This window comes from Mustela nivalis, assembly GCF_964662115.1.
Source record: "Mustela nivalis genome assembly, chromosome: 11".
Lineage (NCBI taxonomy): Eukaryota > Metazoa > Chordata > Mammalia > Carnivora > Mustelidae > Mustela > Mustela nivalis.
Window position 1 is genome coordinate 17,565,444 of NC_139030.1, and position 22,228 is coordinate 17,587,671.

The window sequence follows — 22,228 nt, forward strand, 5'->3', positions numbered from 1 at the left end:
ACCTTTTCTCATGCCTTCTGTAATACCCACCAAGAGAGTTTATTTTCCTTTCAATAAGCATCAGTCTCAAGATCTTGGCTGCAAACAATAGAAACCAACCATGGATAACGTAGGCATTAAAGGCATTTATGGGAAGGATGGCTGGTAGCTCATGGGAGAAAAGTCAAGGGAGGGAGGACAGCAGAAAGAATACTGATGGGAAATTGTGTTATTATACACCTTGCTGATCCTCAACCCACCTGCCCAGTGTACACCTACAACTTCTGGGCCCAGCTCCCACTGTACCCTCTCCTGCAGCATTCAATCCAATTATCCCTCCCATTGTATACGGCTGCCACTGGACCTCTGATGCAATGGTATCTTTCTATGTACCTGCCATTCACTCGAGATTCAGAATCCCCCCATGAGATCTCAGCTGTCTGAGCTGAGGCCATGTGCCCACACGGTCAGTGCCAGGGCCTGGGAAGAAAGGTGATCTTTCCGTTATTACTGGCTGTTACCTACCCTCCACCAAGATTCACGCTGTGGAGGAATCCAAGGACTAGAATGGAGGTTCATGTGCTGAATCAGAACAAAACCTGATAAACATCTACTTCCCAATGCTTTTGTAGCAAGTGAATTGTATTCTTGCTCTGTTGATGTGTGTTTCTCTATGAGTGGTAGTCTAGGCGGTCTCTAGGTCTTTTGACTCATGAGCCTCTGCAGATAGTGAGGGCTTAGCCTAAAATGAACACCCATTTCTCTCAAAGAGAAGAACAAATTTTATTCCCCTCCATTAAGGTATGTTATACAATATATATGGTCTCAGGGTCCTGAGGTTGACCCCCGTGTTGGGCTCCCTGCTCAGCAGGGATTCTGCTTCTCCCTCTCCCTCTGTGTTCTCTCTCCCTCTATGTTCTCTCTCAAGTGAAATAAATAAAACCTTTGGGGCACCTGGGTAGCTCAGTCAATTAAGCATCTGCCTTCAGCTCAGGTCTTGATCCTAGTTTCCTGGGATAGAGGCCTGTGTTGGGCTCTTTGCTGAGCAGGAATCAGTTTCTCCCTCTCCCTCTGTTTCTCTCTCTCCTTGCTCTTCTCTCTCTCTCTCTCAAATAAATAAGTAAATAAAAAATCTAAAAAATTAGAATATATGTGAAAGATTTCTTAGTTTCAAGAAACAGACTTTTTCAAGCCAACTGAGGTAAAGGGGCTTAGTTCTAGGAAACAATGCTACTATAGGCAAGAAAAAGGGTAGCTGCATCCATGGTTTCTTGTTTTCCAAAGTGGATTCATCTTTCTCTTATGGCTCACTTGGTCTCTGTTACTTGACATTCCTACTTTTCCCCTATCTGGGCTCATTCCCTCCTTCAGAGATCCAGTTCAGATTCTGAAGGATCTAATCTCATCAGCTTGGCTCATTCTTATTCCTCCAATGGGCAGGGCCTCATGGATCTTTGGTCAGGCTAAGGAATGAGCCTGGTGTCCAGTTTATTCAATGTCCACTCATCCATGCATAGAGAATCACTACAACTACTTTCTCTAAACACTTCAGTTATAAGTGGATGTGGGGTGTGGCAGGTACCATGTCTGTCAGGTTTCAAGTTTCTCTAAATGTGACCTGAGTCCCCACCAACTTCTTAGGAAGTCATTCTCACTTTTTAGGAAACAAAAGAACCATTAATTAGTAAGTGTTATGGGTTTGTGTCTGTTCTTACGTATCGTATACCTTACTGAATTCTTGCATCATTTCTTTGAAGTAGGTAGTACTTCTATTCTCTATATGATGATGTTGAGGATGACGTGGTTATGAACCCAGGATAAGATGGTGGAGCTGCATATCAAATTCACAGTAGTCTTGCTCCAAGCCTGTGGTTTCCCCCCACCCCCATTCCAGGAAACCTCTGTTGACACATTCATGACAATGCCAAGAGTTTCCTATCTTAGTTATCAATGGCCTTTTGAAGAAAATTTCCAATTAGGGAACTTTTCTACTAGGGAACAGTTGAAAAGTAAGGTAGAATAAGGTAAGAGGGAAGATGAAGCACTGGAGAGAGAGGTGTGTACATGCTGAGCTGAGGCTCCTTACAGAAAGGCAGTTTTCTTTGACAGTTGACCCTTCTAATGGCCGCAAAATCCCTCATCATCGAGCAGTAGGGTGTCACTTCTGATGATGAGGAGAAACTAATTTCACACAGCCCATGTGGGCTCTCCCCACGAGTTCCTTGCTTTGTTTGCCCAAAATCATTTCACAGACAATCGTAGTGATCAGGATCCTCAAACAAAACCTCCCAGAATCTGTAAGATAAAAACTGAAGTCCTCTTGGAGGTAGAAGTTAAAGTACTTTGTTGTAATGGCCTCACAGAAAAGAAAGCTGGACCAGTCAGGAAAATTTAGCTAATTAATGTCTAGCCCTACATCAGCCATTCATGGGCTCTGCAAGGGAACGATACTATAGAACCTAGAAAGTTGGAAAGAGAAATGGGTATATGAACTAGCACATGAACACCTAGCATCATCTGTAATGTTAATTCCTTTCCAGCTCCTTCTCCTTTAGCCTTTAATAACAACCATACCTTTTAGTATCTCTGGGAAATCCTTGTAGACTAAACAAGCCTGAAATAGAGATGATTCTTCTCCATTTCCTTCCCCAGCTCTATCTGTTACAGCCACTGTGGACGATGAGCAGAGTTCACTGTTAAGTACTTACTAGGTTTTGGGTTCAGTTAGCCATCCGTTCTTGCTAGAGTAGTGTTGGGATATGGGGTATCCCAGTTTCGATGGCTGCATAACAAACCACTCCAAACTTGATGCCTTAAAACACACACACACACACACACACACACACACACACATATATATATTTAATCATGAATACAAGTTCAAATAAGGTTCAGCAGGGTCAGCTTATCTCTGTTGTACTTTGCATCAACGAGAGTAGCTTGAAGGCTGGGGACTAATAATCATTTGGAGGATCAATCACTCAACTGGTGGTTGGGCTGAGATGACTCAAACATTTAGGGGAGTGAAGTAGCTCGGGCTCCTTGGACATCTCTAATTCTGTGAGTTCTCTCTGGGAGGTCTTTCTGGTGTGACAGCCTTGGAGCAGCTGCATTTCTTCATGGTAGCTCAGGGCTTCCCAAGATGTGTATTTTAAAGAGAATGAGTCAGGAGGAAGCTATGTCCTCTTGCTGACCAAGCCTTGGATGTCACATAGCATCACTCTGCCCTACTTTATTGATCAAAGCGATCATAAGCCCCTACTCTGATACAAGGAAAGGAAGCCTAGACCGACCTCTCAGGGGGTAAAGTGGTAGTCACACCATACTTATAGTGGTGTGTGGATGTGTGTATGTATACACACACACACACACACACACACACACACACATATACACATATGTTGGACTGGCTGGTGGCTACCTTTGGAAAATAAAAGCTATCACATATGGTACCTGTAAGGTTAGAAAGTTGGGTGAGGGCAGGCTAGAACAGATCTTGAATGTCATACTAAAGAGTTTGTTCTTTTCCTCTTTTGGGAGTCATGCATTTGCTGGTTGCTGATTATCCTCTAGGATTTGATGGCTCCTCAGTATATGAAACACAAGTCCCTATCTGCGTAAACAAACCACAATGGCAATTCAGACCAGAGAGGACACACTTCTCGCCTATCTCTAGCTGATACAAACCCACATGTTCTAGGACACTTGAGCTGGTGGTAAGGAGGTGGCCCATGATAGACTATACCAGGGACAACACAGAGTACCAAACTGTCAGAGCACAACCAGATTGACTCTGGGCTTATTGCCCACCTGCTCAAAGACGAGGCCAACCCTACAGTGTCAGTTCCTGCAGAACATATAATACCTAGTGTTGATTCCATCTACCAGGGAATGCTGGATCCAGACCAAATGCAACGTTCATAGTCATGAATCCCAAGCCGCTAGTTGCTTCCATTCAGAGCCCTGGTCTCTCCTTCTGAAGGGTCTCTGTGTAGTCTGCTTGAAGGGTAAGAGATGAGGATATAATTCTTTTTGATTGTTTTTTCCTGAAATAGAGATGGGGAAGAGCTGCTACTTGAGTTTTGGATTAAAGTCCTCTGTCCTCCATTCATTTTTTCTTTCCCTTTTGCAACAGTGGGAATTTTGTTTATTGCTGTATGACAGTTGTTGGAAGGAATCATGAGAGGGTTTGTTCTTCCTCATATTTGTCAAATAGCAGACTTCCCCAGTGGAGGGAAGATACTTGTAAGAACGGGAAGATATTAAATAATAAAGTCTTTCCTTTTGGTCCCAGCTTGAGATGGGTTGTGTTCACAAGCTGGGAACTCAGAACAAACAACATCCCAAGAATAACAGGGCTGGCCAGGCCCGCAAATGCACATTTCATTCATAATGTAAGCTGAGGGAGGAAGGTAGACATCAACCAGCAGACAGGTTAGTTTAGCTAAAATGCTTGAGGCAGCTGCCTTAAGCTGGCCCTGCCTCCTGCAGCTGTTCCTTTCTGTACTTTTGAATCCAACCACCACTTTCCTCATGAGCTGCAAGCACTAATGGCAGAGACGATGAGGGTCTGACAGCTGGGAGCACGGGGGTGGCCAGCATTACGCAGAGTCACTCGGAGGACAAGGGCTGTGTACATTTTTGAGGAATCTGTGGCTGGCATCAGTTCAGGAAATTGGTGTGTTTTTCATGTGTTTGTTGGTTTTGTTGGTTTTTTTAATGCACTGAATGGTTTTGCAACAGAGCCTACACTTAGGGGATCGTGGCCATGATGGCGCTGCCTGTTCTGAAGCCGGTGAAGTAGGCCGATCAACTCCACCAGCGCACACGGAGGGCAATGTGACTGGGGTCACACTTGGAATCCCTCTCAGAGTGGCCATTTCACTTTGCACCTAGAAAAAGCCTTCTAAGGCTGTGTGTCTGCTGATCTATTGCTGCCACTGGATTGCCACCGCGCCGCAGACCACACGAAGTTCATATTTAGTGAAGATGACCCTGGATCATTCAGGGTCCCTGTTGTCTAGTAAATTCTGTGTGTTGTATGGTCTGTTTCAAAACAGGGAGTTCTGCTGGGTGAAATCACTGGCTGTTACAAGGATTCCCCACCTGCCATACGGACATCCCGATTCTCAGACGAGGAGTCTTGTCTCTCCTGTGAGGACAGATGCCACATTTGAATACCTGTAGCCCTTACTGCTACCACCCAGAAGCTGGCATTTGCCATCTTAGGAGAGAGGCAGAGAGGCAGGCAGAGAGAGAGAGAGAGGAGGAAGCAGGCTCCCTACTGAGCAGAGAGCCCGATGCGGGACTCAATACCAGGACCCTGAGATCACAACCTGAGCCGAAGGCAGCGGCTTAACCCACTGAGCAAACAATTTACATGCCCCTGGCTCGATTAGAGAAGTGACTGTCTTCCTGCCTTATATTCTCTACCGTGCTTTCCAGAAAGGATCTGCTGAACTTGTTATCTGTTGATTTCATTGGAGTGGAATTCAGGAAGATGTACTTAGCAGTCAGATAATCCTAGCTCCCACCAGAGTGAAACCTGGTGTGTTTAGAACGTGCCTCAGGTCCTTGCTGGGCCCTGGGAGCCACAGTGTGAACAGCAACCTCTAGTCGACTGTGGACATGACATTAATGATAGTTAACTCCTGTCTGGCATTTTCCGTGCACTTGGCATTGCTCTAAGGGCTTTACTTTTATTGTGCCACTTGGTCCTGCAATCAGCCCTTTCGAGTGGGTACTGTTATTTATCCTCAGGTTGGCAGATGAGGTACCTGAGGCTCAGAGGTAAGACAAGTACCCAAAGTTACGCAGCTAGGGAGTAACAGATGCAAACCCAGGCAGGGAGGCCTTTATCCACTGCTCCATATTGTTCCTTTGACAAGAGCCGGTACAAATAGGGGTTCATATGCCAGGCACTCTTTATGTAAATGTCTTCAATCCTCACAGCAAACTCAGGAGATAAATGCTATTGTTATTTGCATTTTACAGGTGAAGAAACTAAGGCATAAAGAACTGCATAGAGGGGCCCAGATGCAAACCCAAGGGTTCTAGCTTCCGAGTCTGTTGTTTTAATCACCGTGCTATATATAGTAACCTTAAAAGAACCCAGAGTTGAATAGGATGACAGTCCTGATCCGATTTGCATCGGTTTACATAGCAAGAGCTGTTGGCTCATAGGCTACTTTATCAAAGACATCACTGAAATTTTCATCAAGGTTGAAAATCACGATATCCCTGAACAATCACTGGGCCTGGGAACCTGCGAGGTTTCTGCCTAAGTGGGCTGGAAAAATAGTCCCACCCAAGAAAAGATAGTTTGTTCTTTGCTTGGAGTATTTTAAAATAAAAACATCGAGGCCTGGAGGTATTTGTTTCTTCATAAGGGTTTTTTTTTTTTTTTAAGATTTTATTTACTTATGTGACAGAGAGAGAAAGAGAGAGAGAGAGAGAGAGAGTGCACAAGCAGGGGGAGCAGCATGCAGAGGGAGAAGAAGCAGGCTTCCTGCTGAGCAGAGAGCTTGATGCAGGACTCTCTCCCAGGACCCTGGGATCATGACCTGAGCCGAAGGCAGATGCTTAACTGACTGAACCACCCAGATGCCCCATGGTTTGGATATGGGAGAAGCCCAGAAAGCTGAGGCAGTGCTGTTTCCCTGTGCTCCGAGCATACAATGTGCAGGGAATGCAATTTGGAGCAGCAGCCCAGGTGGTAGGCATTTTCTAGTCTGCGCTGGCCTGTAGCCATTATGCAAAGACATAGGAAGGGGGCAACGGAGATGACGACACAGGTACTTGTCTCCCCCTGGATGGCGCTGGACTGAGTGACCATTCTCTCCCCACTCCCAGGCATGAAGAGACTAACAGGTAACAGGGAGACTCCCTTACAGATAAGGAGCTCGTTCTATTGAGCCCAAAGTTAAAGGAAGAAAAAAGACATGTGCTAAATGAAAATCATAACTCACTAGCTTACCCAAACCAGTGGGACAATTTTTCTTTTCTTAATCACTTTCTCCAGATGGGAAAAGACAGGGAACCTGTTAGAAGGTGAGGGAGGGACAGTAAAAAGGACCCTCTATACCGAGAAGGCACTCGGAGAAAACGAAGCAGCTGACTCTGCTGTTTACACAAAGTTTTATTTTATTCAGGGTAACTTAACTGACAGGGAGGATTGGGTGGGCGACAATCCAGGCAGCTAGGACACTATTCTCCACACAGTGTGGACCTTAGTCCACAGATTTTAGAGAGTGAAGGGACACACAGAAGGGCACTGTGGTAAGATCAAAGGGCTCACATGCTCCGAATTGACAGCTTCCCCTCAGTTAGCTTTTGTGGTGCCATCTGTGCCTCAGGAAGGGGAGAGACGATGTTATCTTTAACAAATTTGCAGAGGGCCAAAACAAGGCTCCCTGAATTGTGGCCTTGGTAGGCATTTCTAATGTATGTATATTCATCTCCAAGGGGCTGGGAACACGTAGCCCTTAGGGAGGACATGAACAAGATCGATGGCCAAAGACAGCATCAGTATGCCAGTGATCTCACTGAACCTAACACATAAAATGTTTTTCAAAGAGAGAACATAATTTCCCAGAAATCTGGAGCTTCTTGGTGAGGAGCCTGTGTATGGAGGTGGCATAGCATTCCATCAGTTCTATGGGCAGGACCTCAACCCTTGAATGTGTGAGACTGGAAGCCTGCATAAGGATATACGTGTTTCATAGAGCCTCGCTCAGCCTTGTTCTTGTGGTCCAGGAAGCTGGATCCTGTTTGACAGATGGCATTCAGGGGCGAAAAAAGGAGGAAGTCTTCAGGTTACATGATAATGGCTTCTCAGGGTCCAACTTGTCATTGCTCCTACACACAGTATTGAAGACTATGAGGAATACAAGAAATTCAGGCTGTAGACCTAGGCCAAGTCTGGGTAGGCTGGAGAGGAGTTACTTGATGGGTGATTTACAGACATGCACATAGGAATAATGACAGTGAACCTGCAGGACTATTTTGGGCCTTGAACAAACATAGCGTCTGGTCACAGTAGGTGTTTAATCATGGAACTTGTTACTGTTGATTTTACTCGAGAGTGTTCTGGTTGCAGCACTGTCACCTACTGGATGAAAAGCAAGGTTGACTGAACTTACCCAACTGGCTGTGTGGGTGTGCTTCTGTTTTTAAAAAATTCGTTTTATAATATTATGGAATATGGCACACCTAATGTATGTAAAACATAAATAACTGCCTAATAAAAATCATGAAGCAAAACATGATGCAGTTACAATTGTGTAATTACTACCCATGTTAAGAAATAGAGATTGGGGCATCTGGGTGGCACAGTTGGTTGAGTGTCTGATTCTTGGGTTACAGTCAGGTCATGATCTCAGGGTCATGGGGTCACGTCTTGAGTCGGGCTTCAGGCTTAGTGTGGAGTCTGCTTGAAGATTCTCTCTTTCCTTCTCGCTCTGCCCCTTCCCCTTGCGTGCCCTCTCTGTCTGAAATGAATGAATAAATCTTAAAAAAAAAAATGAAATAGATACTGTCAACCCTCAGAAGTTCTCGGCTCCATTCTATATGCCCTTTCCAGGTCATGCACCTCCCCATCTCATGAGAAGTGACCTCTATCTCATCACTGAAATGACACTTTTACTTAATTAATTGCTTTATTATATGAATCCCCATATAATATATAGTATCCCTCAAAATTATTCTTTCATCTATGTCAAAATGTTACATAAAAGGACATATTTATTCTTCTTTTCTTCTTTTATGCATCATTATAGTTGTTAGATTCAACCACATTATTTTTGAAGCAATGACATATCTATTTTCATGCCTATGTAATAGGTCTTTATATAAATATGCTGCATTTTGCTATCTATTTTTCTGTGGATAGACATTTAGGTGTTTTTTTAGATTCGGTAATGATGGGTAATGTTGGTATACATATACTTGTATATGCATTTTTGTGACATGAGTTATAGGGTATGTACCTAGGAATGGAATTCCTGGATCACAAGATACATACATAGGTAACTTTAGTAGACCCTGCCAAACTTATTTCCTAAGTGGTTGCACCAACTGACTCTCACATGTGCAATGTATAAGTCACCATTACTTCACAGCTTCATGGACAGATGGTACTGGTGATCTTTGAATGTTAGTCAATCTGGTAGGTGTGCAGTTATATTTAATTGTGGTTTTAGTTTGCATTTCCCTGACTACTAAAGTGGTTGGATAGCTATTCATTGTTTATTGTCCATCTGGATTCCTCTTTGTGAAGTGCCTGTTTATCTCCTTGGCTCATTTTTTAATTTGGGTTGCCTGTCTTCTTTCTTAATGAATTTTATCCAAATGGATACTCAGTTGTCCCAAATAGCATTTATTGAGTGCTGTCCTGGAACTCATGGGAGTTGATTGTTAAAATTTCAGGGGTTTTATGAGAAGATTTTTAATGTTTGGGTAGCCTGAAATAAGCCATGCTGGGAGTATTGGCACCATGGATATGGACAAATGTTACAAGTTAGGGCATTCCCTCACCTTCAGTCCTCAGAGAGTCCTCAGCTACTACATCAATGGAAAAGACCATCTTTTCTGCACTGCCTTAGTTTCATCTGTTGTAAATCCTGTCCATTTACGCATAGACTTATTTCTATGCTACATCTTCCATATCATTCTTTTCTTTGTCTATCACTACATCAAAACCATACTGCCTATATATATATATATATATATATATATATACAGATTTTATTAATTTATTTATTTGAGAGAGAGAGAGAGCACAAGTGGGGTGAAGGGCAGAGTGAAAATCAGACTCCCTGCTGAACAAGGGGCCCAACGAGGGGCTCTATCCCAGGACTCCGGTGTCATGACCTGGGCCACAGGCTGATGCTTAACCAACTGAGCCACCCAGGTGCCCACCATACTGTCTTATAAACTATAGCTTTATAATAAGTCTTGATATCTGGTAGAGCAAATCCTCTCACCTAGTAAGAATATCTTTCTCATTCTTGCTTCTTAACATTTAAAATTTTAGAATCAGCTTACCAAGTTTTTATTATACTTTTTTATTATTTTTTTAACTTGATTTTTTCAGTGTTCCAAGATTCATTGTTTATGCATCACACGAGTGCTCCATGTAATACGTGCCCTCCTTAATGCCCACCACCGGGCTCACCCAAACACCCACTCCCACCCCCTCACCCCTCTAAAACACTCAGTTTATTTCTCAGAGTCCATAGTCTCTCATGATTTATCTCCCCTTCTGATTTCCCCCAGCACCCTTCTCCTCTCCTTTTCCCAATGTTCTCCGTGTTATTCCTTATGCTTCGCAAGTAAGTGAAACTATATAGTTATCATATAGTTATCTTGCTGCTTGACTTATTTCACTCAGCATAATCTCCTCCAGTCCCATCCATGTTGATACAAATGTTGGGTATTCATCTTTTCTGATGAAGGCATAGTATTTGATTGTATATATGGACCATATCTTCTTTATCCATTCATCTGTTAAAGGGCTTCTTGGCTCTTACCACGTTTTTAAAGAAAAATCTGTTAAAATCTGTCATTTACCGGGCGCCTGGGTGGCTCAGTGGGTTGAGCCTCTGCCTTCGGCTCAGGTCATGATCTCAGAGTTCTGGGATCGAGTCCCGCCCGCATCGGGCTCTCTGCTCGGCAGGGAGCCTGCTTCCCTCTCTCCCTCTCTCTCTCTCTCTCTTTGTGCCTACTTGTCATCTCTCTCTGTTAAATAAACAAAATTTAAAAAAAATCTGTCATTTACCTTTGACTACAGTGTTTCTTGTCTTACAGAACTTTATTTTTATTTATATATTTATTTATTAAAGATTTTATTTATTCATTTGACAGACAGAGATCACAAGTAGGCAGAGGCAAGCAGCGGAGGGGGGGGGAAGCAGGCTCCCCGCTGAGCAGAGAGCCTGATGCAGGGGTTCAATCCCAGGACCCTGAGATCATGACCTGAGCCGAAGGCAGAGGCTTAACCCACTGAGTCACCCAGGTGCCCCCAGAACTTCATTTTTAATGAAATAAAGTTTATCAACCTTTTTCTTTATAGATTCTGGGATTTGTGTCATAAGATTAAAAACCAATTTGGTTTTTAAAATTCTCTAGTGCTTTATTCTATCATTTAATGATTTCCTTAATGATTACAATCCAAAGACTTTAATCTTTGATCCACCTGGAATTTCTGTTATAATAAAGTGTGGAAGCAGTTATCCAACTTTCTTTTTTGTTTCAAGATGGCTAACCTGTTATCTTAACAAGAGTTATTGAACAATCTGTCTTTCCTTATTGATTTTAAATGCCACCATTATCATAAACAAAATTCCTATAAGTACTCATTTTTTTTTCTTGGACTGTCTCTTTTGTTTTATTATCTGTTTATAGTATCACGGTTCCATAGAGATATTATGCCAGCCACAGATGCAAGCCAAATATAATTTAAAATATCCTGATAGATGCATGAAAAAAAGTAAAAAAAAAAAGATATGAAATTATTTTTAATATGTTTTATTTAATCCCCTATAGTCATTGTATCACTTCAACAGGAAATCAACATATAAAAACAAATTTATATTCCTTTCCTCAAATAAAGTCTTTAGGATGTGGCGCATATTTTATGTTTACAACACATCTCAGTTAGAACTAGCTGTATTTCAGGTATAATTAGTGGTATGTGGTTAGTGGTTACCATATTAGAGAGCCGAAGTCAGTATTTTTTAATCTCTGTGGCTGATTTAGTTCTATTTGGAAGGACTGTCCTTTGTAGGCTTGGGTCAGTGAAGCGTCTTCAGTCAGTGGTTGCAACTTTCTAGCTCTGTGTGACTTTGAGCTTTGTTTGGCTTACTGAAATGCAGTATTTTTGTGTTTAATATTCTTTAAATATTAATTTTGCAATTTTGGTTTGGGTTTTCTCTCTGACCAACAATTGTTTCAGAGATTTTTTTTTTAAGATTTTATTTATGTATTTGACAGACAGAGATCACAAGTAGGCAGAGAGGCAGACAGAGAGAGAGAGGAGAAAGCAGGCTCCCTGCTGAGCAGAGAGCCCGATGCGGGGCTCGATCCCAGAACCCTGAGATCATGACCTGAGCCGAAGACAGTGGCTCAACCCACTGAGCCACCCAGGTGCCCCACAGAGATCTTTTTTTTAAAAAAATTTTGAGATGTTAGAGTTTTAGAGTTTTCACTTTCAGTTTTCTGGTTCTGTTATTACTTCTTAGTGACACTGCATTATAAATAAAGTTATCTATGCTATACTTTTTGAAAATTATTGAAGTTTTCTTTGTAGCTTAGAATAGTCACTGTGATTATACCATTAACCTTTGTAAACAAAGAGTTACTTTTTAGAATATAAATTGCTGATTGAGTAAACGTTAAAAATTTGAGCATCTGAAATAATTTAAATTTACAAAAATACAATATATATGTATGCGTGTGTGCATGTGTATGTTTACTTTGGGTGCCAGTGTAATATTTAATTTTAAAAATGAGATTCAGTGCCAAAAAAAACCATGTGAAGGCCACTAGCCTACATGAAAGGTCACCTAGAATGTGTGAAATGTGAGGATAAATTTCTGAAGACCCCAGAGGGATCTGAGGAGAGATGATATCAAAGGGTACCTAAAGTATTCTTTTGTCTCACTTTCCATTCCTTTTTTTCCCCCCCTCTCTACAAACGCTAATAAAATACATCTAGATTACACAGACCCAGGCCAGGTGTTACACCAGTCTGTTATCAACAAGTGAGAGCACATCAAACAGTTTTTAACCGGTCTTAGGAAAAGCAAAGGTGAAATGAAAATTTAATTCTCCTGGACTTTGGTTCAAAATGCGTGTTTCTATCTGCATTGTAAGGAACAAAATTTAATTAGCTCAATTCTCACAGTTTGGCCATGCATTTGTAATCTTTGTTCACACTTTGGGAGCAAAAACTTTGATGAAAGAAATTGGACAAATAATGGAAATCTTGTCTGAACAGAACAAATTGCAATTATCAAATATGTTGCGGGATGATTGGCGTGCTGCAGCTGGGGAGAGAAGAACAAAAATTCCTTTCCCTAACATGCCCCTGCCTAGCCTGGCACAGCCTTGTGCTGCACACACAGAGAGCATTTCAGAGTGGAAAGGGCTTTGGTGCCAGGCAGACTGAGTTCAAATCCTACCTCTGACCCTTTCTGGCAGGTCACTTAGGTCCCCTGAACCGCAGTCACTTCGTCTGCAAACAGGATAATGATATCCTCCTTCTAGCCTCATGAGGATTGAAAGAAATGAATTATGTGAAAATGCCTGGCATGCGATAGGGGTTTAGGGAATAACAGCCAAAGGAGGGGGTCAAAGGATCGGTCTGGGGTGGATACTTGTGAGCTTCCCAGCTTGTTTTCTGTCGAGGAGAAGGAAGTGGGCAGAGCTGAAGTTGAGTATATATGCTGCTGCTGCTGCTGGTGAGAAGGTTCTTTCTAGAGCTTCTCATGCTCTCTGCGATAGCAAACAGCCAGCACCTTTTGCAAAGAACTCCATCGAGGATTCTGATGGGCAGTTAAGAAAGCCTCAAGAGTCCACACATACCCCGTGTGTTTTGTGGGACAACTTTAAGGCCATGGTGATCATGTAGCTAAGCCCAGTCCAGTTCCTTATTACTATAAGAAAATGAGTTATGAATTTCCCAGCCAGCAAGTAGGTCAAATAGCACACGTGAAAAGGGTGGTTTGACAAAACAAAACATTGTATTGATGTAGCTGTGGAGAGGTGCCAGAGAAGGAGAAGAGAGAGTTCTTGGCTTTGGAGTTTGTAATTTAACGCAGAGAGCTCAAATAGACTAAATAACTATAACCAGGTATGATATTCATTGTAAAGATCATTGGCCATAGAATCCCCCTTCTTTTTTTTCCTAAACAGTGTCAAAATCAAATATTCCCTGAGGTTCTCAGACCAGGTGTCCAGGTTTGGATTCAGAAAATACAATCCCTGTGTCTCTATGCAAATCATTCAGGATTCACTTCTATAGTGCCTATGGTGATCCCCAAATGCCTTCCCTGTTAAGAGTGTGGGCTTACGGTTTGATAGGTCTGAGATCATTTTCAGGCTCCTTGCTGACTCTTTTATGGTCTTGGGGAAGCACTTATCCTCTGGACACCCAGTTTCTTCATCTTTAAAACAATCACATCACAGGGTGGTTGCTGTGATATTTTAAGGATGGTTTTTAGCACAGAGCCTCAGCTAGACCCTTAGGGTGGACACATAAAGGGGGCCCATTTTCTTCCTTCAGGATGGTGATTTTCCAACTGGGGTGATTTTGTGCCCCTAAAGGGCATTTGGGATGCCTGGAGGCATTTTTGGCCATCACTGTTGGGAGGGCAGTGGGGGTCCTTGTAGGAGCTGACCACTCCACAGTGCATAGGACAGCCTTCTACTGCCCCATCTCCATTATCTGTGATTTTGGAATTAGAAGCTGAAATAAGCCCATGAGAGGTTTTCCTCTCTCTGAAGAGAGGGAAAATGGTCTGATCCTTAATGCCATTTTTATGCTATGTCCCCCTTGGGATGGCCTTGATGTCCTGGCCATAGCTTCCTGCGAAAGGACGCGCTTCCCATCAGCGACAACCTGGAGAAGTGTGACATCTTATGCATATACTTGTCCCCAGTTAAAGACTCCCCTTGTCCTCTGCGGAGAGAAGGGCCTGCGCCAAAGAGCGCAACCCGAAGGAAAGAGCGGCGCTCCTCCCGTGCCTCCGAGCAAGGCCTGCCAGAGCGGTCGGTAGAACTAGAGGCTTTGGAGAAAGGCAGGGTTTTTATGGGGCTGCAATTAGCTTGCCTGGGGCTGACTTCGTGAGGGAGCGCACAGCCCAGCGGTGCACTGGGAACACTCCGATTGCCGGAAGGCAGGACACCGAGGAGGCGAGCAATTGCTGGCTTCCCCAGGGCTGCGGGGCCAACCGGCTGGCCGCGGAGACAGGCACGCAGATCTAGCCGCCCCCGAGCTGACATGGCACAGTATTTGAGGGGAGAGCCGGGCAGGGAGGGCATGTTCGTCTTCGCCAGCCTCGGCCTTGGAGCGCATGCAACTCCAGCTTCCGCCGGGCCGCGAGTCCCCGGAATGCGCGTGGGGGCTGGCGGTCACAGCTGGAGCGGCTGTGGCGGCGTGGGCGGCGGGCCGACCCGTTGCCGGGTGCTCCGGAGCCAAGATTCGGTTTCGGGACCGTGCCGGCGCGCTGAGTCAAACCCCGCGGCTGGGCTGGGTCAGCGCGGGGGCCGCCGACCACAGCGAGCGGAGGTTAATGATTAATCTCGGACCGCTGGGCCGCTAGCAGCTCCCGAGTGGGCGCTTCAGGAGAGCGGGTTGGGGCCCTCGAGCTGCAGGCTGCGGGGACGGTGGCGGAGGGCTGCCCGGCAGGGGCCGCGCGTGGCCGGGGAGGAGAAGGGCGGACGCTACGGGGTGGGGCGGGGTTTGCAGGAGCCACACCCCGCGCCGGGAGCTTGGACCCTCCTTCCTCCGCTCTCTCCCCGCCTCGCTCATACACTCACACACACGCGCACACACTGCCCAAACTCCACCCCCAGGCGCCTCCCAGGCCCCTGCTAGGTTGGGCTACTCCAGGAAGTTTCCCTGAAAGCACCAGAAATACTAAGTTACTTTTTCCAGGTGATTAAGAGAACGCTCTGGGCCCTCGTTGGTGAGTTGCAGCCCAGAACTCCGGGCTCTGCTGGGAGGAGGAGGAAGGGAAGTCGAAGAGGTCTTCGGACTTGGTGGCCCAGTTTTCATCCTCATGGCTTCGCCCCGGGGCCCCAGCAGTGAGTGCTCCCATGTCATAGATCACACCCATGTCCCTGAGTTCGAGGTGGCCACGTGGATCAAAATCACCCTCGTCTTGGTGTACCTGGCCATCTTCGTGGTGGGCATTGTGGGGAACAGTGTCACCATTCGGGTCACGCAGGTGCTGCAGAAGAAAGGCTACTTGCAGAAGGAGGTGACGGATCACATGGTGAGCCTGGCTTGCTCGGACATCTTGGTCTTCCTCATTGGCATGCCCATGGAGTTCTACAGCATCATCTGGAACCCCCTGACCACGCCCAGCTATGCCCTGTCTTGTAAGATTCACACTTTCCTCTTCGAGGCCTGCAGCTACGCCACCCTGCTCCACGTGCTGACGCTCAGCTTTGAGCGCTATGTGGCCATCTGCCACCCCTTCAGGTACAAAGCTGTGTCGGGGCCCTGCCAGGTGAAGCTGCTGATTGGCTTTGTCTGGGTCACCTCCGCCCTGGTGGCGTTACCTTTGCTTTTTGCCATGGGAATTGAGTACCCCCTAGCGAACGTGCCCAATCACCGGGGTCTGCCCTGCAATCGCTCCCAGACTTACCACCACCAGCGCCCGGAGACCTCCAACATGTCCATCTGTACCAACCTTTCCAGCCGCTGGACCGTCTTCCAGTCCAGCATCTTCAGCGCCTTCGTCATCTACCTCTTGGTCCTGGTCTCCGTGGCCTTCATGTGCTGGAACATGATGCAGGTGCTCATGAGGAGCGGCCAGGCTGGAGGCACCAGGAAGGGACAGCAGCCTCAGCTGAAGAAGTCGGAGAGCGAGGAGAGCAGGACAGCCAGGAGGCAGACCATCATCTTCCTGAGTGAGTCCTGGGTGGAGGGCACCTGGGCGCTGGCTTCCCTCTCCCCCCACCCGCCACTGCCTGTGCTCTTCAGAACCACAGGTGTGGCCTTAAATGTGTACATTTCCCTTTGCTGAGACTGAGGAGGCATAGATCGGAACCTCTGAGGGTTTCTTTTGTATGTTTTGGGAACTTGGGATGCAGTGAAAAGAGCACTAGGCCAGGAGTCAGCATCTGCGCGCATTCCAGAACAGCAGCTCTGTGACTCACAAAATATCTTGAGTCAAATGGAGTTAAACATACTGAGGGACAATATAGGTAACGGGGAGAGGTGAAAGCCCTCTGGGAAGTTCTGTGGAGATAAAAGGGAGAGTTCTTCTCCAGCCCTCTTTACCCTGGAGAACCTTCCCCAGGCAATTTGATTTTGTTCCCGTTTTTCTCCTCCTTGGGAGAAGCAAGCGTCCGGAACACACCCTCTCCAGGCGGCAGCTACAGTCTCTTCCCCCTCATCCCCTCCAGTGACCTACCCCAAGTCCTAAGAAACTGGAGCTCTCAGACACACTCCTCAGGATAGAGCTTGAGTTTCTGCTGTGGTGGTTTTGTTCCTTATCAGAACCGAGAAACATGGCAGGGACTGCCGGCCTGTTTGTCTGATCCAGAAAATCTGGTGTCCCAGATTTCTGGGACTTGATTGATCATCCAAAATACTCAATGCCTTGACAAGAAAACTGTTTGTTTTCCAAACTTTTGTTGTGGTGCAAACATTTCAAGTCGGGTCCTTGCGCATGTCAGGGAGGAAGGAGCTTACGGTCCACAGGGCCCTTTCCAGTGTGGCATCAGGAAAAGGAATAAATCATGGTGCTGTTTGTTTTGGTGTGGGAAACTTGAGTAACAGGTTTCAGGGCCAGGGGGTTGACAGGAGAGAGAAATTCGAAGGCGCTTGAAGAGGGATGGAAAGAGCCTGCCCTTGGGTTCTGCTATGTCCCTACAGCTGACTTAAACTTCCTGTGTCTGTGTGAAATGAGAGGAGAGGGTTTGCAATTTCTAGATGCCTACTTGGCATCAGGGGCTGCAGTAGGTAGTTTATATTTCCATCTCAGAGGGGAGGAATTTGAGGCTTAGAGAAGAGAAGATCCAGTTCAAATAAGTACAGCTCCCACATTCTGACCTTCCTCCTCAGGGCCAGGAGAGGAGAGGCTCTGGGTGGCTCGCACAGGCTCATGTTGAACAGAAAATGAAACAAAACAGGACTTTGACAAGGAAGGTGATTAGATTGGCGGTGCTGCTGCCTCCTAGGGCCAGCTTTTCTGGAAGTTGGCTTTAAGGAGTCTGTAGCAGGTGTTGACATCCGTCCGGGGACTTGGGCAGGGCACCCAACCCAACTCACTCTCTCTCACCTACCTCCTGCCGCCCAGAGGAGTCCAGGAATGAGTAGCTAGTAGATTGGCTTGAACATTCATGGAAAAGCTAGTTCTCTCTTCCCCATATGCCCTTCAGCGTATCTTAAACTTTTAGCAGTAATTTATACCTTAGTGTGCATTAATCCATCCTCTCACCCCCTGCCCCCCCTTTTTTGAGTACAGTGTACTCTCTCTCACTCTAATTTAGGAATTAAGGTTTCATTTGACCAAGGAAAAATAATTGATTTGTCTTTGTTCTCTGTTGGACCAATCTCTGTAGGCTTATTATTATTATTATTTCTCTGAAGAGTGGGTATTTTTTTATTCCCCCCACCGCCCCCCGTGGGTATTATTGCAAGTTGCAGTCAGTCTTCATTTTGTAGCATCAAATTGGAATGCCACAGACTTTTACCTAGAAATGAATAGGACCTTGGGGATCATCTCATCCAGTTAGCAATTGCCTGGAATGAGTCTGTTCTCCCTGCTGCTCTCATTCTTTCCTTCTAGTTCTCTCCTTCTTTCTTATAACAACTGTGTATTAATTGCCCACTGCTTTCCCAGGCATAAAGATTGTTGACTGGCAATCAGGTGCTCAATGTGCGATAATGTCTTGAGGGAATTTACCGTTTGTAAATTTCCTCTGCAGTAGATTTTCAAAGCAGTTCTTGCAAATGTCCCCCTCTCCCAATGAATTTCAAAGAGCTTTTAAAAATAGGAACCTCACTGATTAACTCAAGTTAGGAAATAAATTAATGGAGTGAAGAGGAAGAAATCATGGCCTGCTTCCATCAGATTAATACAATGCAATTTACTTGGTGGGTTTCATAAAACTTGGGCTTTGGGGCATTTTTAACCCAGAACAACGGAATATATAAGTTGTTTACAAATCGCTGAATTTAGTATAGTGATTTAGCTGTCTTTTTAGCATTTCAGTTAACAGATGTATCAAATTAAAACAAATATTTGCTCCTTTCAAACATATTTTGCTTTTAATGTGAAATGTAAATGACGACATAGCACAAGATGTCTTTCGAGCTCTTGAGGCAATAAAAAAAAACAATTAAGGATTTTTCCCCCTCATTGTTAAAAATGCTAACTTCTGCACAACAGAAACAAAATTCATAAATCTATCCAAGATGAGGGAGTCTATGTAGAAAATATTAATTTTCCTTTCTGCACTTTTGCTATTGTGCCTCAGTCTGGTCGAGGTGCTGGGCTGGGCAGATCATGAAAACAAATTGGGAAGTCAGGGAGAGAAAGAGAGGTGGGGGCGCCTCCCGGTTCTCAAGCAGTTTGCAGGAAAAACGATAACAATGTAGAAGAGCACAGTCTGAGAAATGTGAGTCTCTTGCCTCTTGTCAGCTCAGTGAGAAACCAGTGGGAGGCATATTTCCTTTTGGATGGTTACAGCAAATATGGCCGCGGTAATACTTGCATGATGCCAAGGAGAGTTTGTTAGTCTGGAGAAGAAGAACCCCTGTGTTTGGCTCTTTATTCCTTGGATACTCAGAATATGCAATAGAAACCTTCTTTTCCAAAGGTTTTCCCAGACCTTCCGTTTTATCTTTTTGACCCTCACTTGGCGTTATTCACACCGTGTGTCCCCTCTGGGTCCTCGAACTCACCAGGTTTGCATCTGTTGCACACCTGGCTTACTGTCCAATGTCACCCACTCGAAGTGGAACAACAGAGAAGTTTGAAAGACGTGTCGTTTTAACTGGTAACTTTCAAGAGCTTAAGGTGGTTGGGACTTGGTTTTACTTACCTCCTAGAAAAAAAAAGTTCTATAGATAATCGTGAAATTACAAAATTACAGAAACATCATACAAGGTTTAGAACTCTATAATAATGACACACCTTTGCATTCTAATTTGCTCTCCTGAGTCAGGGAAAGGGGAATTGAGTGTAGGGGCAGGAATTGCAATGTCAACTTGGGTTACTCGTGGGAGAATGTCTTGAATATGGATATCATCCATCATGTGTATCTGGGTGGAAAAATGATGAAGAGTTGCTGCTATAATGGACCGCTCTAAAAAGAAGGTTGATGTGTATTTAGGTATGTGTGGGGTGCCCAAGGAGAAGAAGAGAAAATGAGCTGAGAATTGCATCCTCTGGGTTTCATGTCTCCTGTGTGTGCAAGTCAAAAAGGAGGGGCTGAGGAGGAGCAGCTGCGATGGTGACTGTAGGTCCTCTTTATCCGAGGACAGTTACTACCTCAAAGGAACTGTTAAAGTTAGCTCCTTAGAACTGAGTCCCAAATTTGATGTGGAAAGAGGTCTGATTGGGACTTCATCATGAAAAATGAAAGGGCAATTCCTGAAAAGAAATTTGTCTTCTGTTTTATGAAACATAGCTTATAATTATATGTTAATTCTCATAATAATTTTTCCAGAATGATAGAAGTGCGGCTTTTTTTGAGGGCATAATTTTTCTGACAAAATTACGTGATTGTCTTTGTGTTTGATTTTCTCAGCAAGATGGTAAAGAGGACTTTCTCCCAAGGGCTTCTCCAAATTCTTTGCTATTCAAATCATCCTCACTGAAGGGCCTCTCCTGGCATCATTCTTGTCAATTTTCCATTCTTTCAGGATTAACTGGTCTAATTTGGCCAGACCTTCCTTTGTTAGTGACTTGCCATGTGATTCGTGTTTCTCTAGCTCCCCTGTCTCAACTTCATGAAATTCTGCCCCTTGTGTGCAGACCATTCCCGCAAAATAGAAGTAATTGAAAAATCAATCCCTATACCCTAGTATATATCAACTGATTACATGAAAATGGAGGCCTTAAGATGGTTCTAAGGGGCCAAACGAATTTTAAATACAGTTGACCCTTGAACAACAGGGTGTGAACTGTGTGGGTCCGCTACAATGTGTGTGTGGGTTTTTTTTTTTTTTTTTTTTTTTGGTAAATACAGTACAATACCATAAGTGTATTTTCTCTTATGATTTTCTGAATGGTGTTTCCTTTTCTCTAGCTTACTTTATTGTAAGAATACAGTATATGATGCATATAATATATAAAATTTGGGTTAATCATCTGGTTGTTTTTGGTAAGCCTTCTGGATAAAACTAGGCTATTAGTTTAGTTTGGGGAGACTCAAAAGTTGAATGCCCTTCAACAGATGAATGGATAAAGAAGATGTGGTCCATATATACAATGGAATATTACGCAGCCATCAGAAAGGATGAATACCCAACTTTTGCATCAACATGGATGGAACTGTAGATTATGCTAAGTGAAATAAGTCACGCAGAGAAACACAATTATCTGTGGTTTCACTTATATGTAGAACATAAGGAATAGCAAGGAGAGGGAGAAGGAAGGGAAAAATGAAGGGGTGGAAATCGAGGGGAGACGAACCATGAAAGACTACAGACTCCTGGAATCAAACTGAGGGTTTTAGAAGGGAAGAGGGTAAGGGGATAGGTGAGCCTGGTGGTGGGTATTAAGGAGGGCATGTACTGAATGGAGCACTGGGTGTTATATGCAAAACAAGGAATCATGGAACACTACATCAAAAACTAATGATATACTTCTGTATGGTGACAAATATCACATAATATAAATAAATAAATAAATGAATATGCTTTTAAAAAAGAAAGTTGAATGCAGCTTTCTGAGAGCATAAGGGTTGGTGTTCTTAACCTCTTTAGGGGTCAACTGAACTTGCTTTCTCTTGATTAGTTTAAAACTGGTCTTACAAGCATGTTTATGTCATTAAATTTCTTATCAAAGGCTATTTCTTTGTCATAAAGACCTATTGCTGGTGCAGTCTCATGGGGAAATACCATCAAAATGAACTTAGTGACTTTTTAAATGTAAGATATTATTTTGGCTCAAATGTTTGGATGTTGCAGGAAAAAGTTTTGCCTCAAGTGTTCAGGTTACCGCCTCTACTCTGGAAAAGAATTTATTGGAGTAGATGTGGTTGTAATAAATAGTATTTCATGTGTATTTTTCTATTTGTGATCTCTGTCATAAATTGCAAGTGTCCTGTGAGCAGCCTGGCAGACAAATATAATAATGCTGCTTTATTTTTATAATCAGGCTGTCTCAAAGATTTCATTTCTCTGCTGGAGAGATGCATAGTTCCTGTGGAAGGCGATATTGGAATCCCAGTCCCCATTCATTAGCTTTCCTGTTCATCTGTCTTAGTTGCATGCCTCATGGGGGCTGCCAAAGTGTAATAAGGCAGCAGAAGCCTCAGTCAAGCAAAGTATTCAGCTTATTAA

At 44.2% G+C, this 22,228-nt stretch overlaps 1 protein-coding gene across 1 annotated transcript in view; it reads left to right on the forward strand.

Annotated features, from left to right (window-relative positions):
* Positions 1 to 15,392: 15,392 nt before the first annotated feature.
* The window catches only part of GPR39 (G protein-coupled receptor 39), a 205,275-nt gene continuing 198,439 nt past the window's right edge, over positions 15,393 to 22,228 (forward strand). Inside the window, exon 1 of the mRNA XM_082689334.1 lies at positions 15,393 to 16,617. Within this exon, the coding sequence (XP_082545460.1) occupies positions 15,762 to 16,617 (856 nt within the window). The 5' untranslated portion in view covers positions 15,393 to 15,761. The remainder of the gene's footprint in view (positions 16,618 to 22,228) is intronic.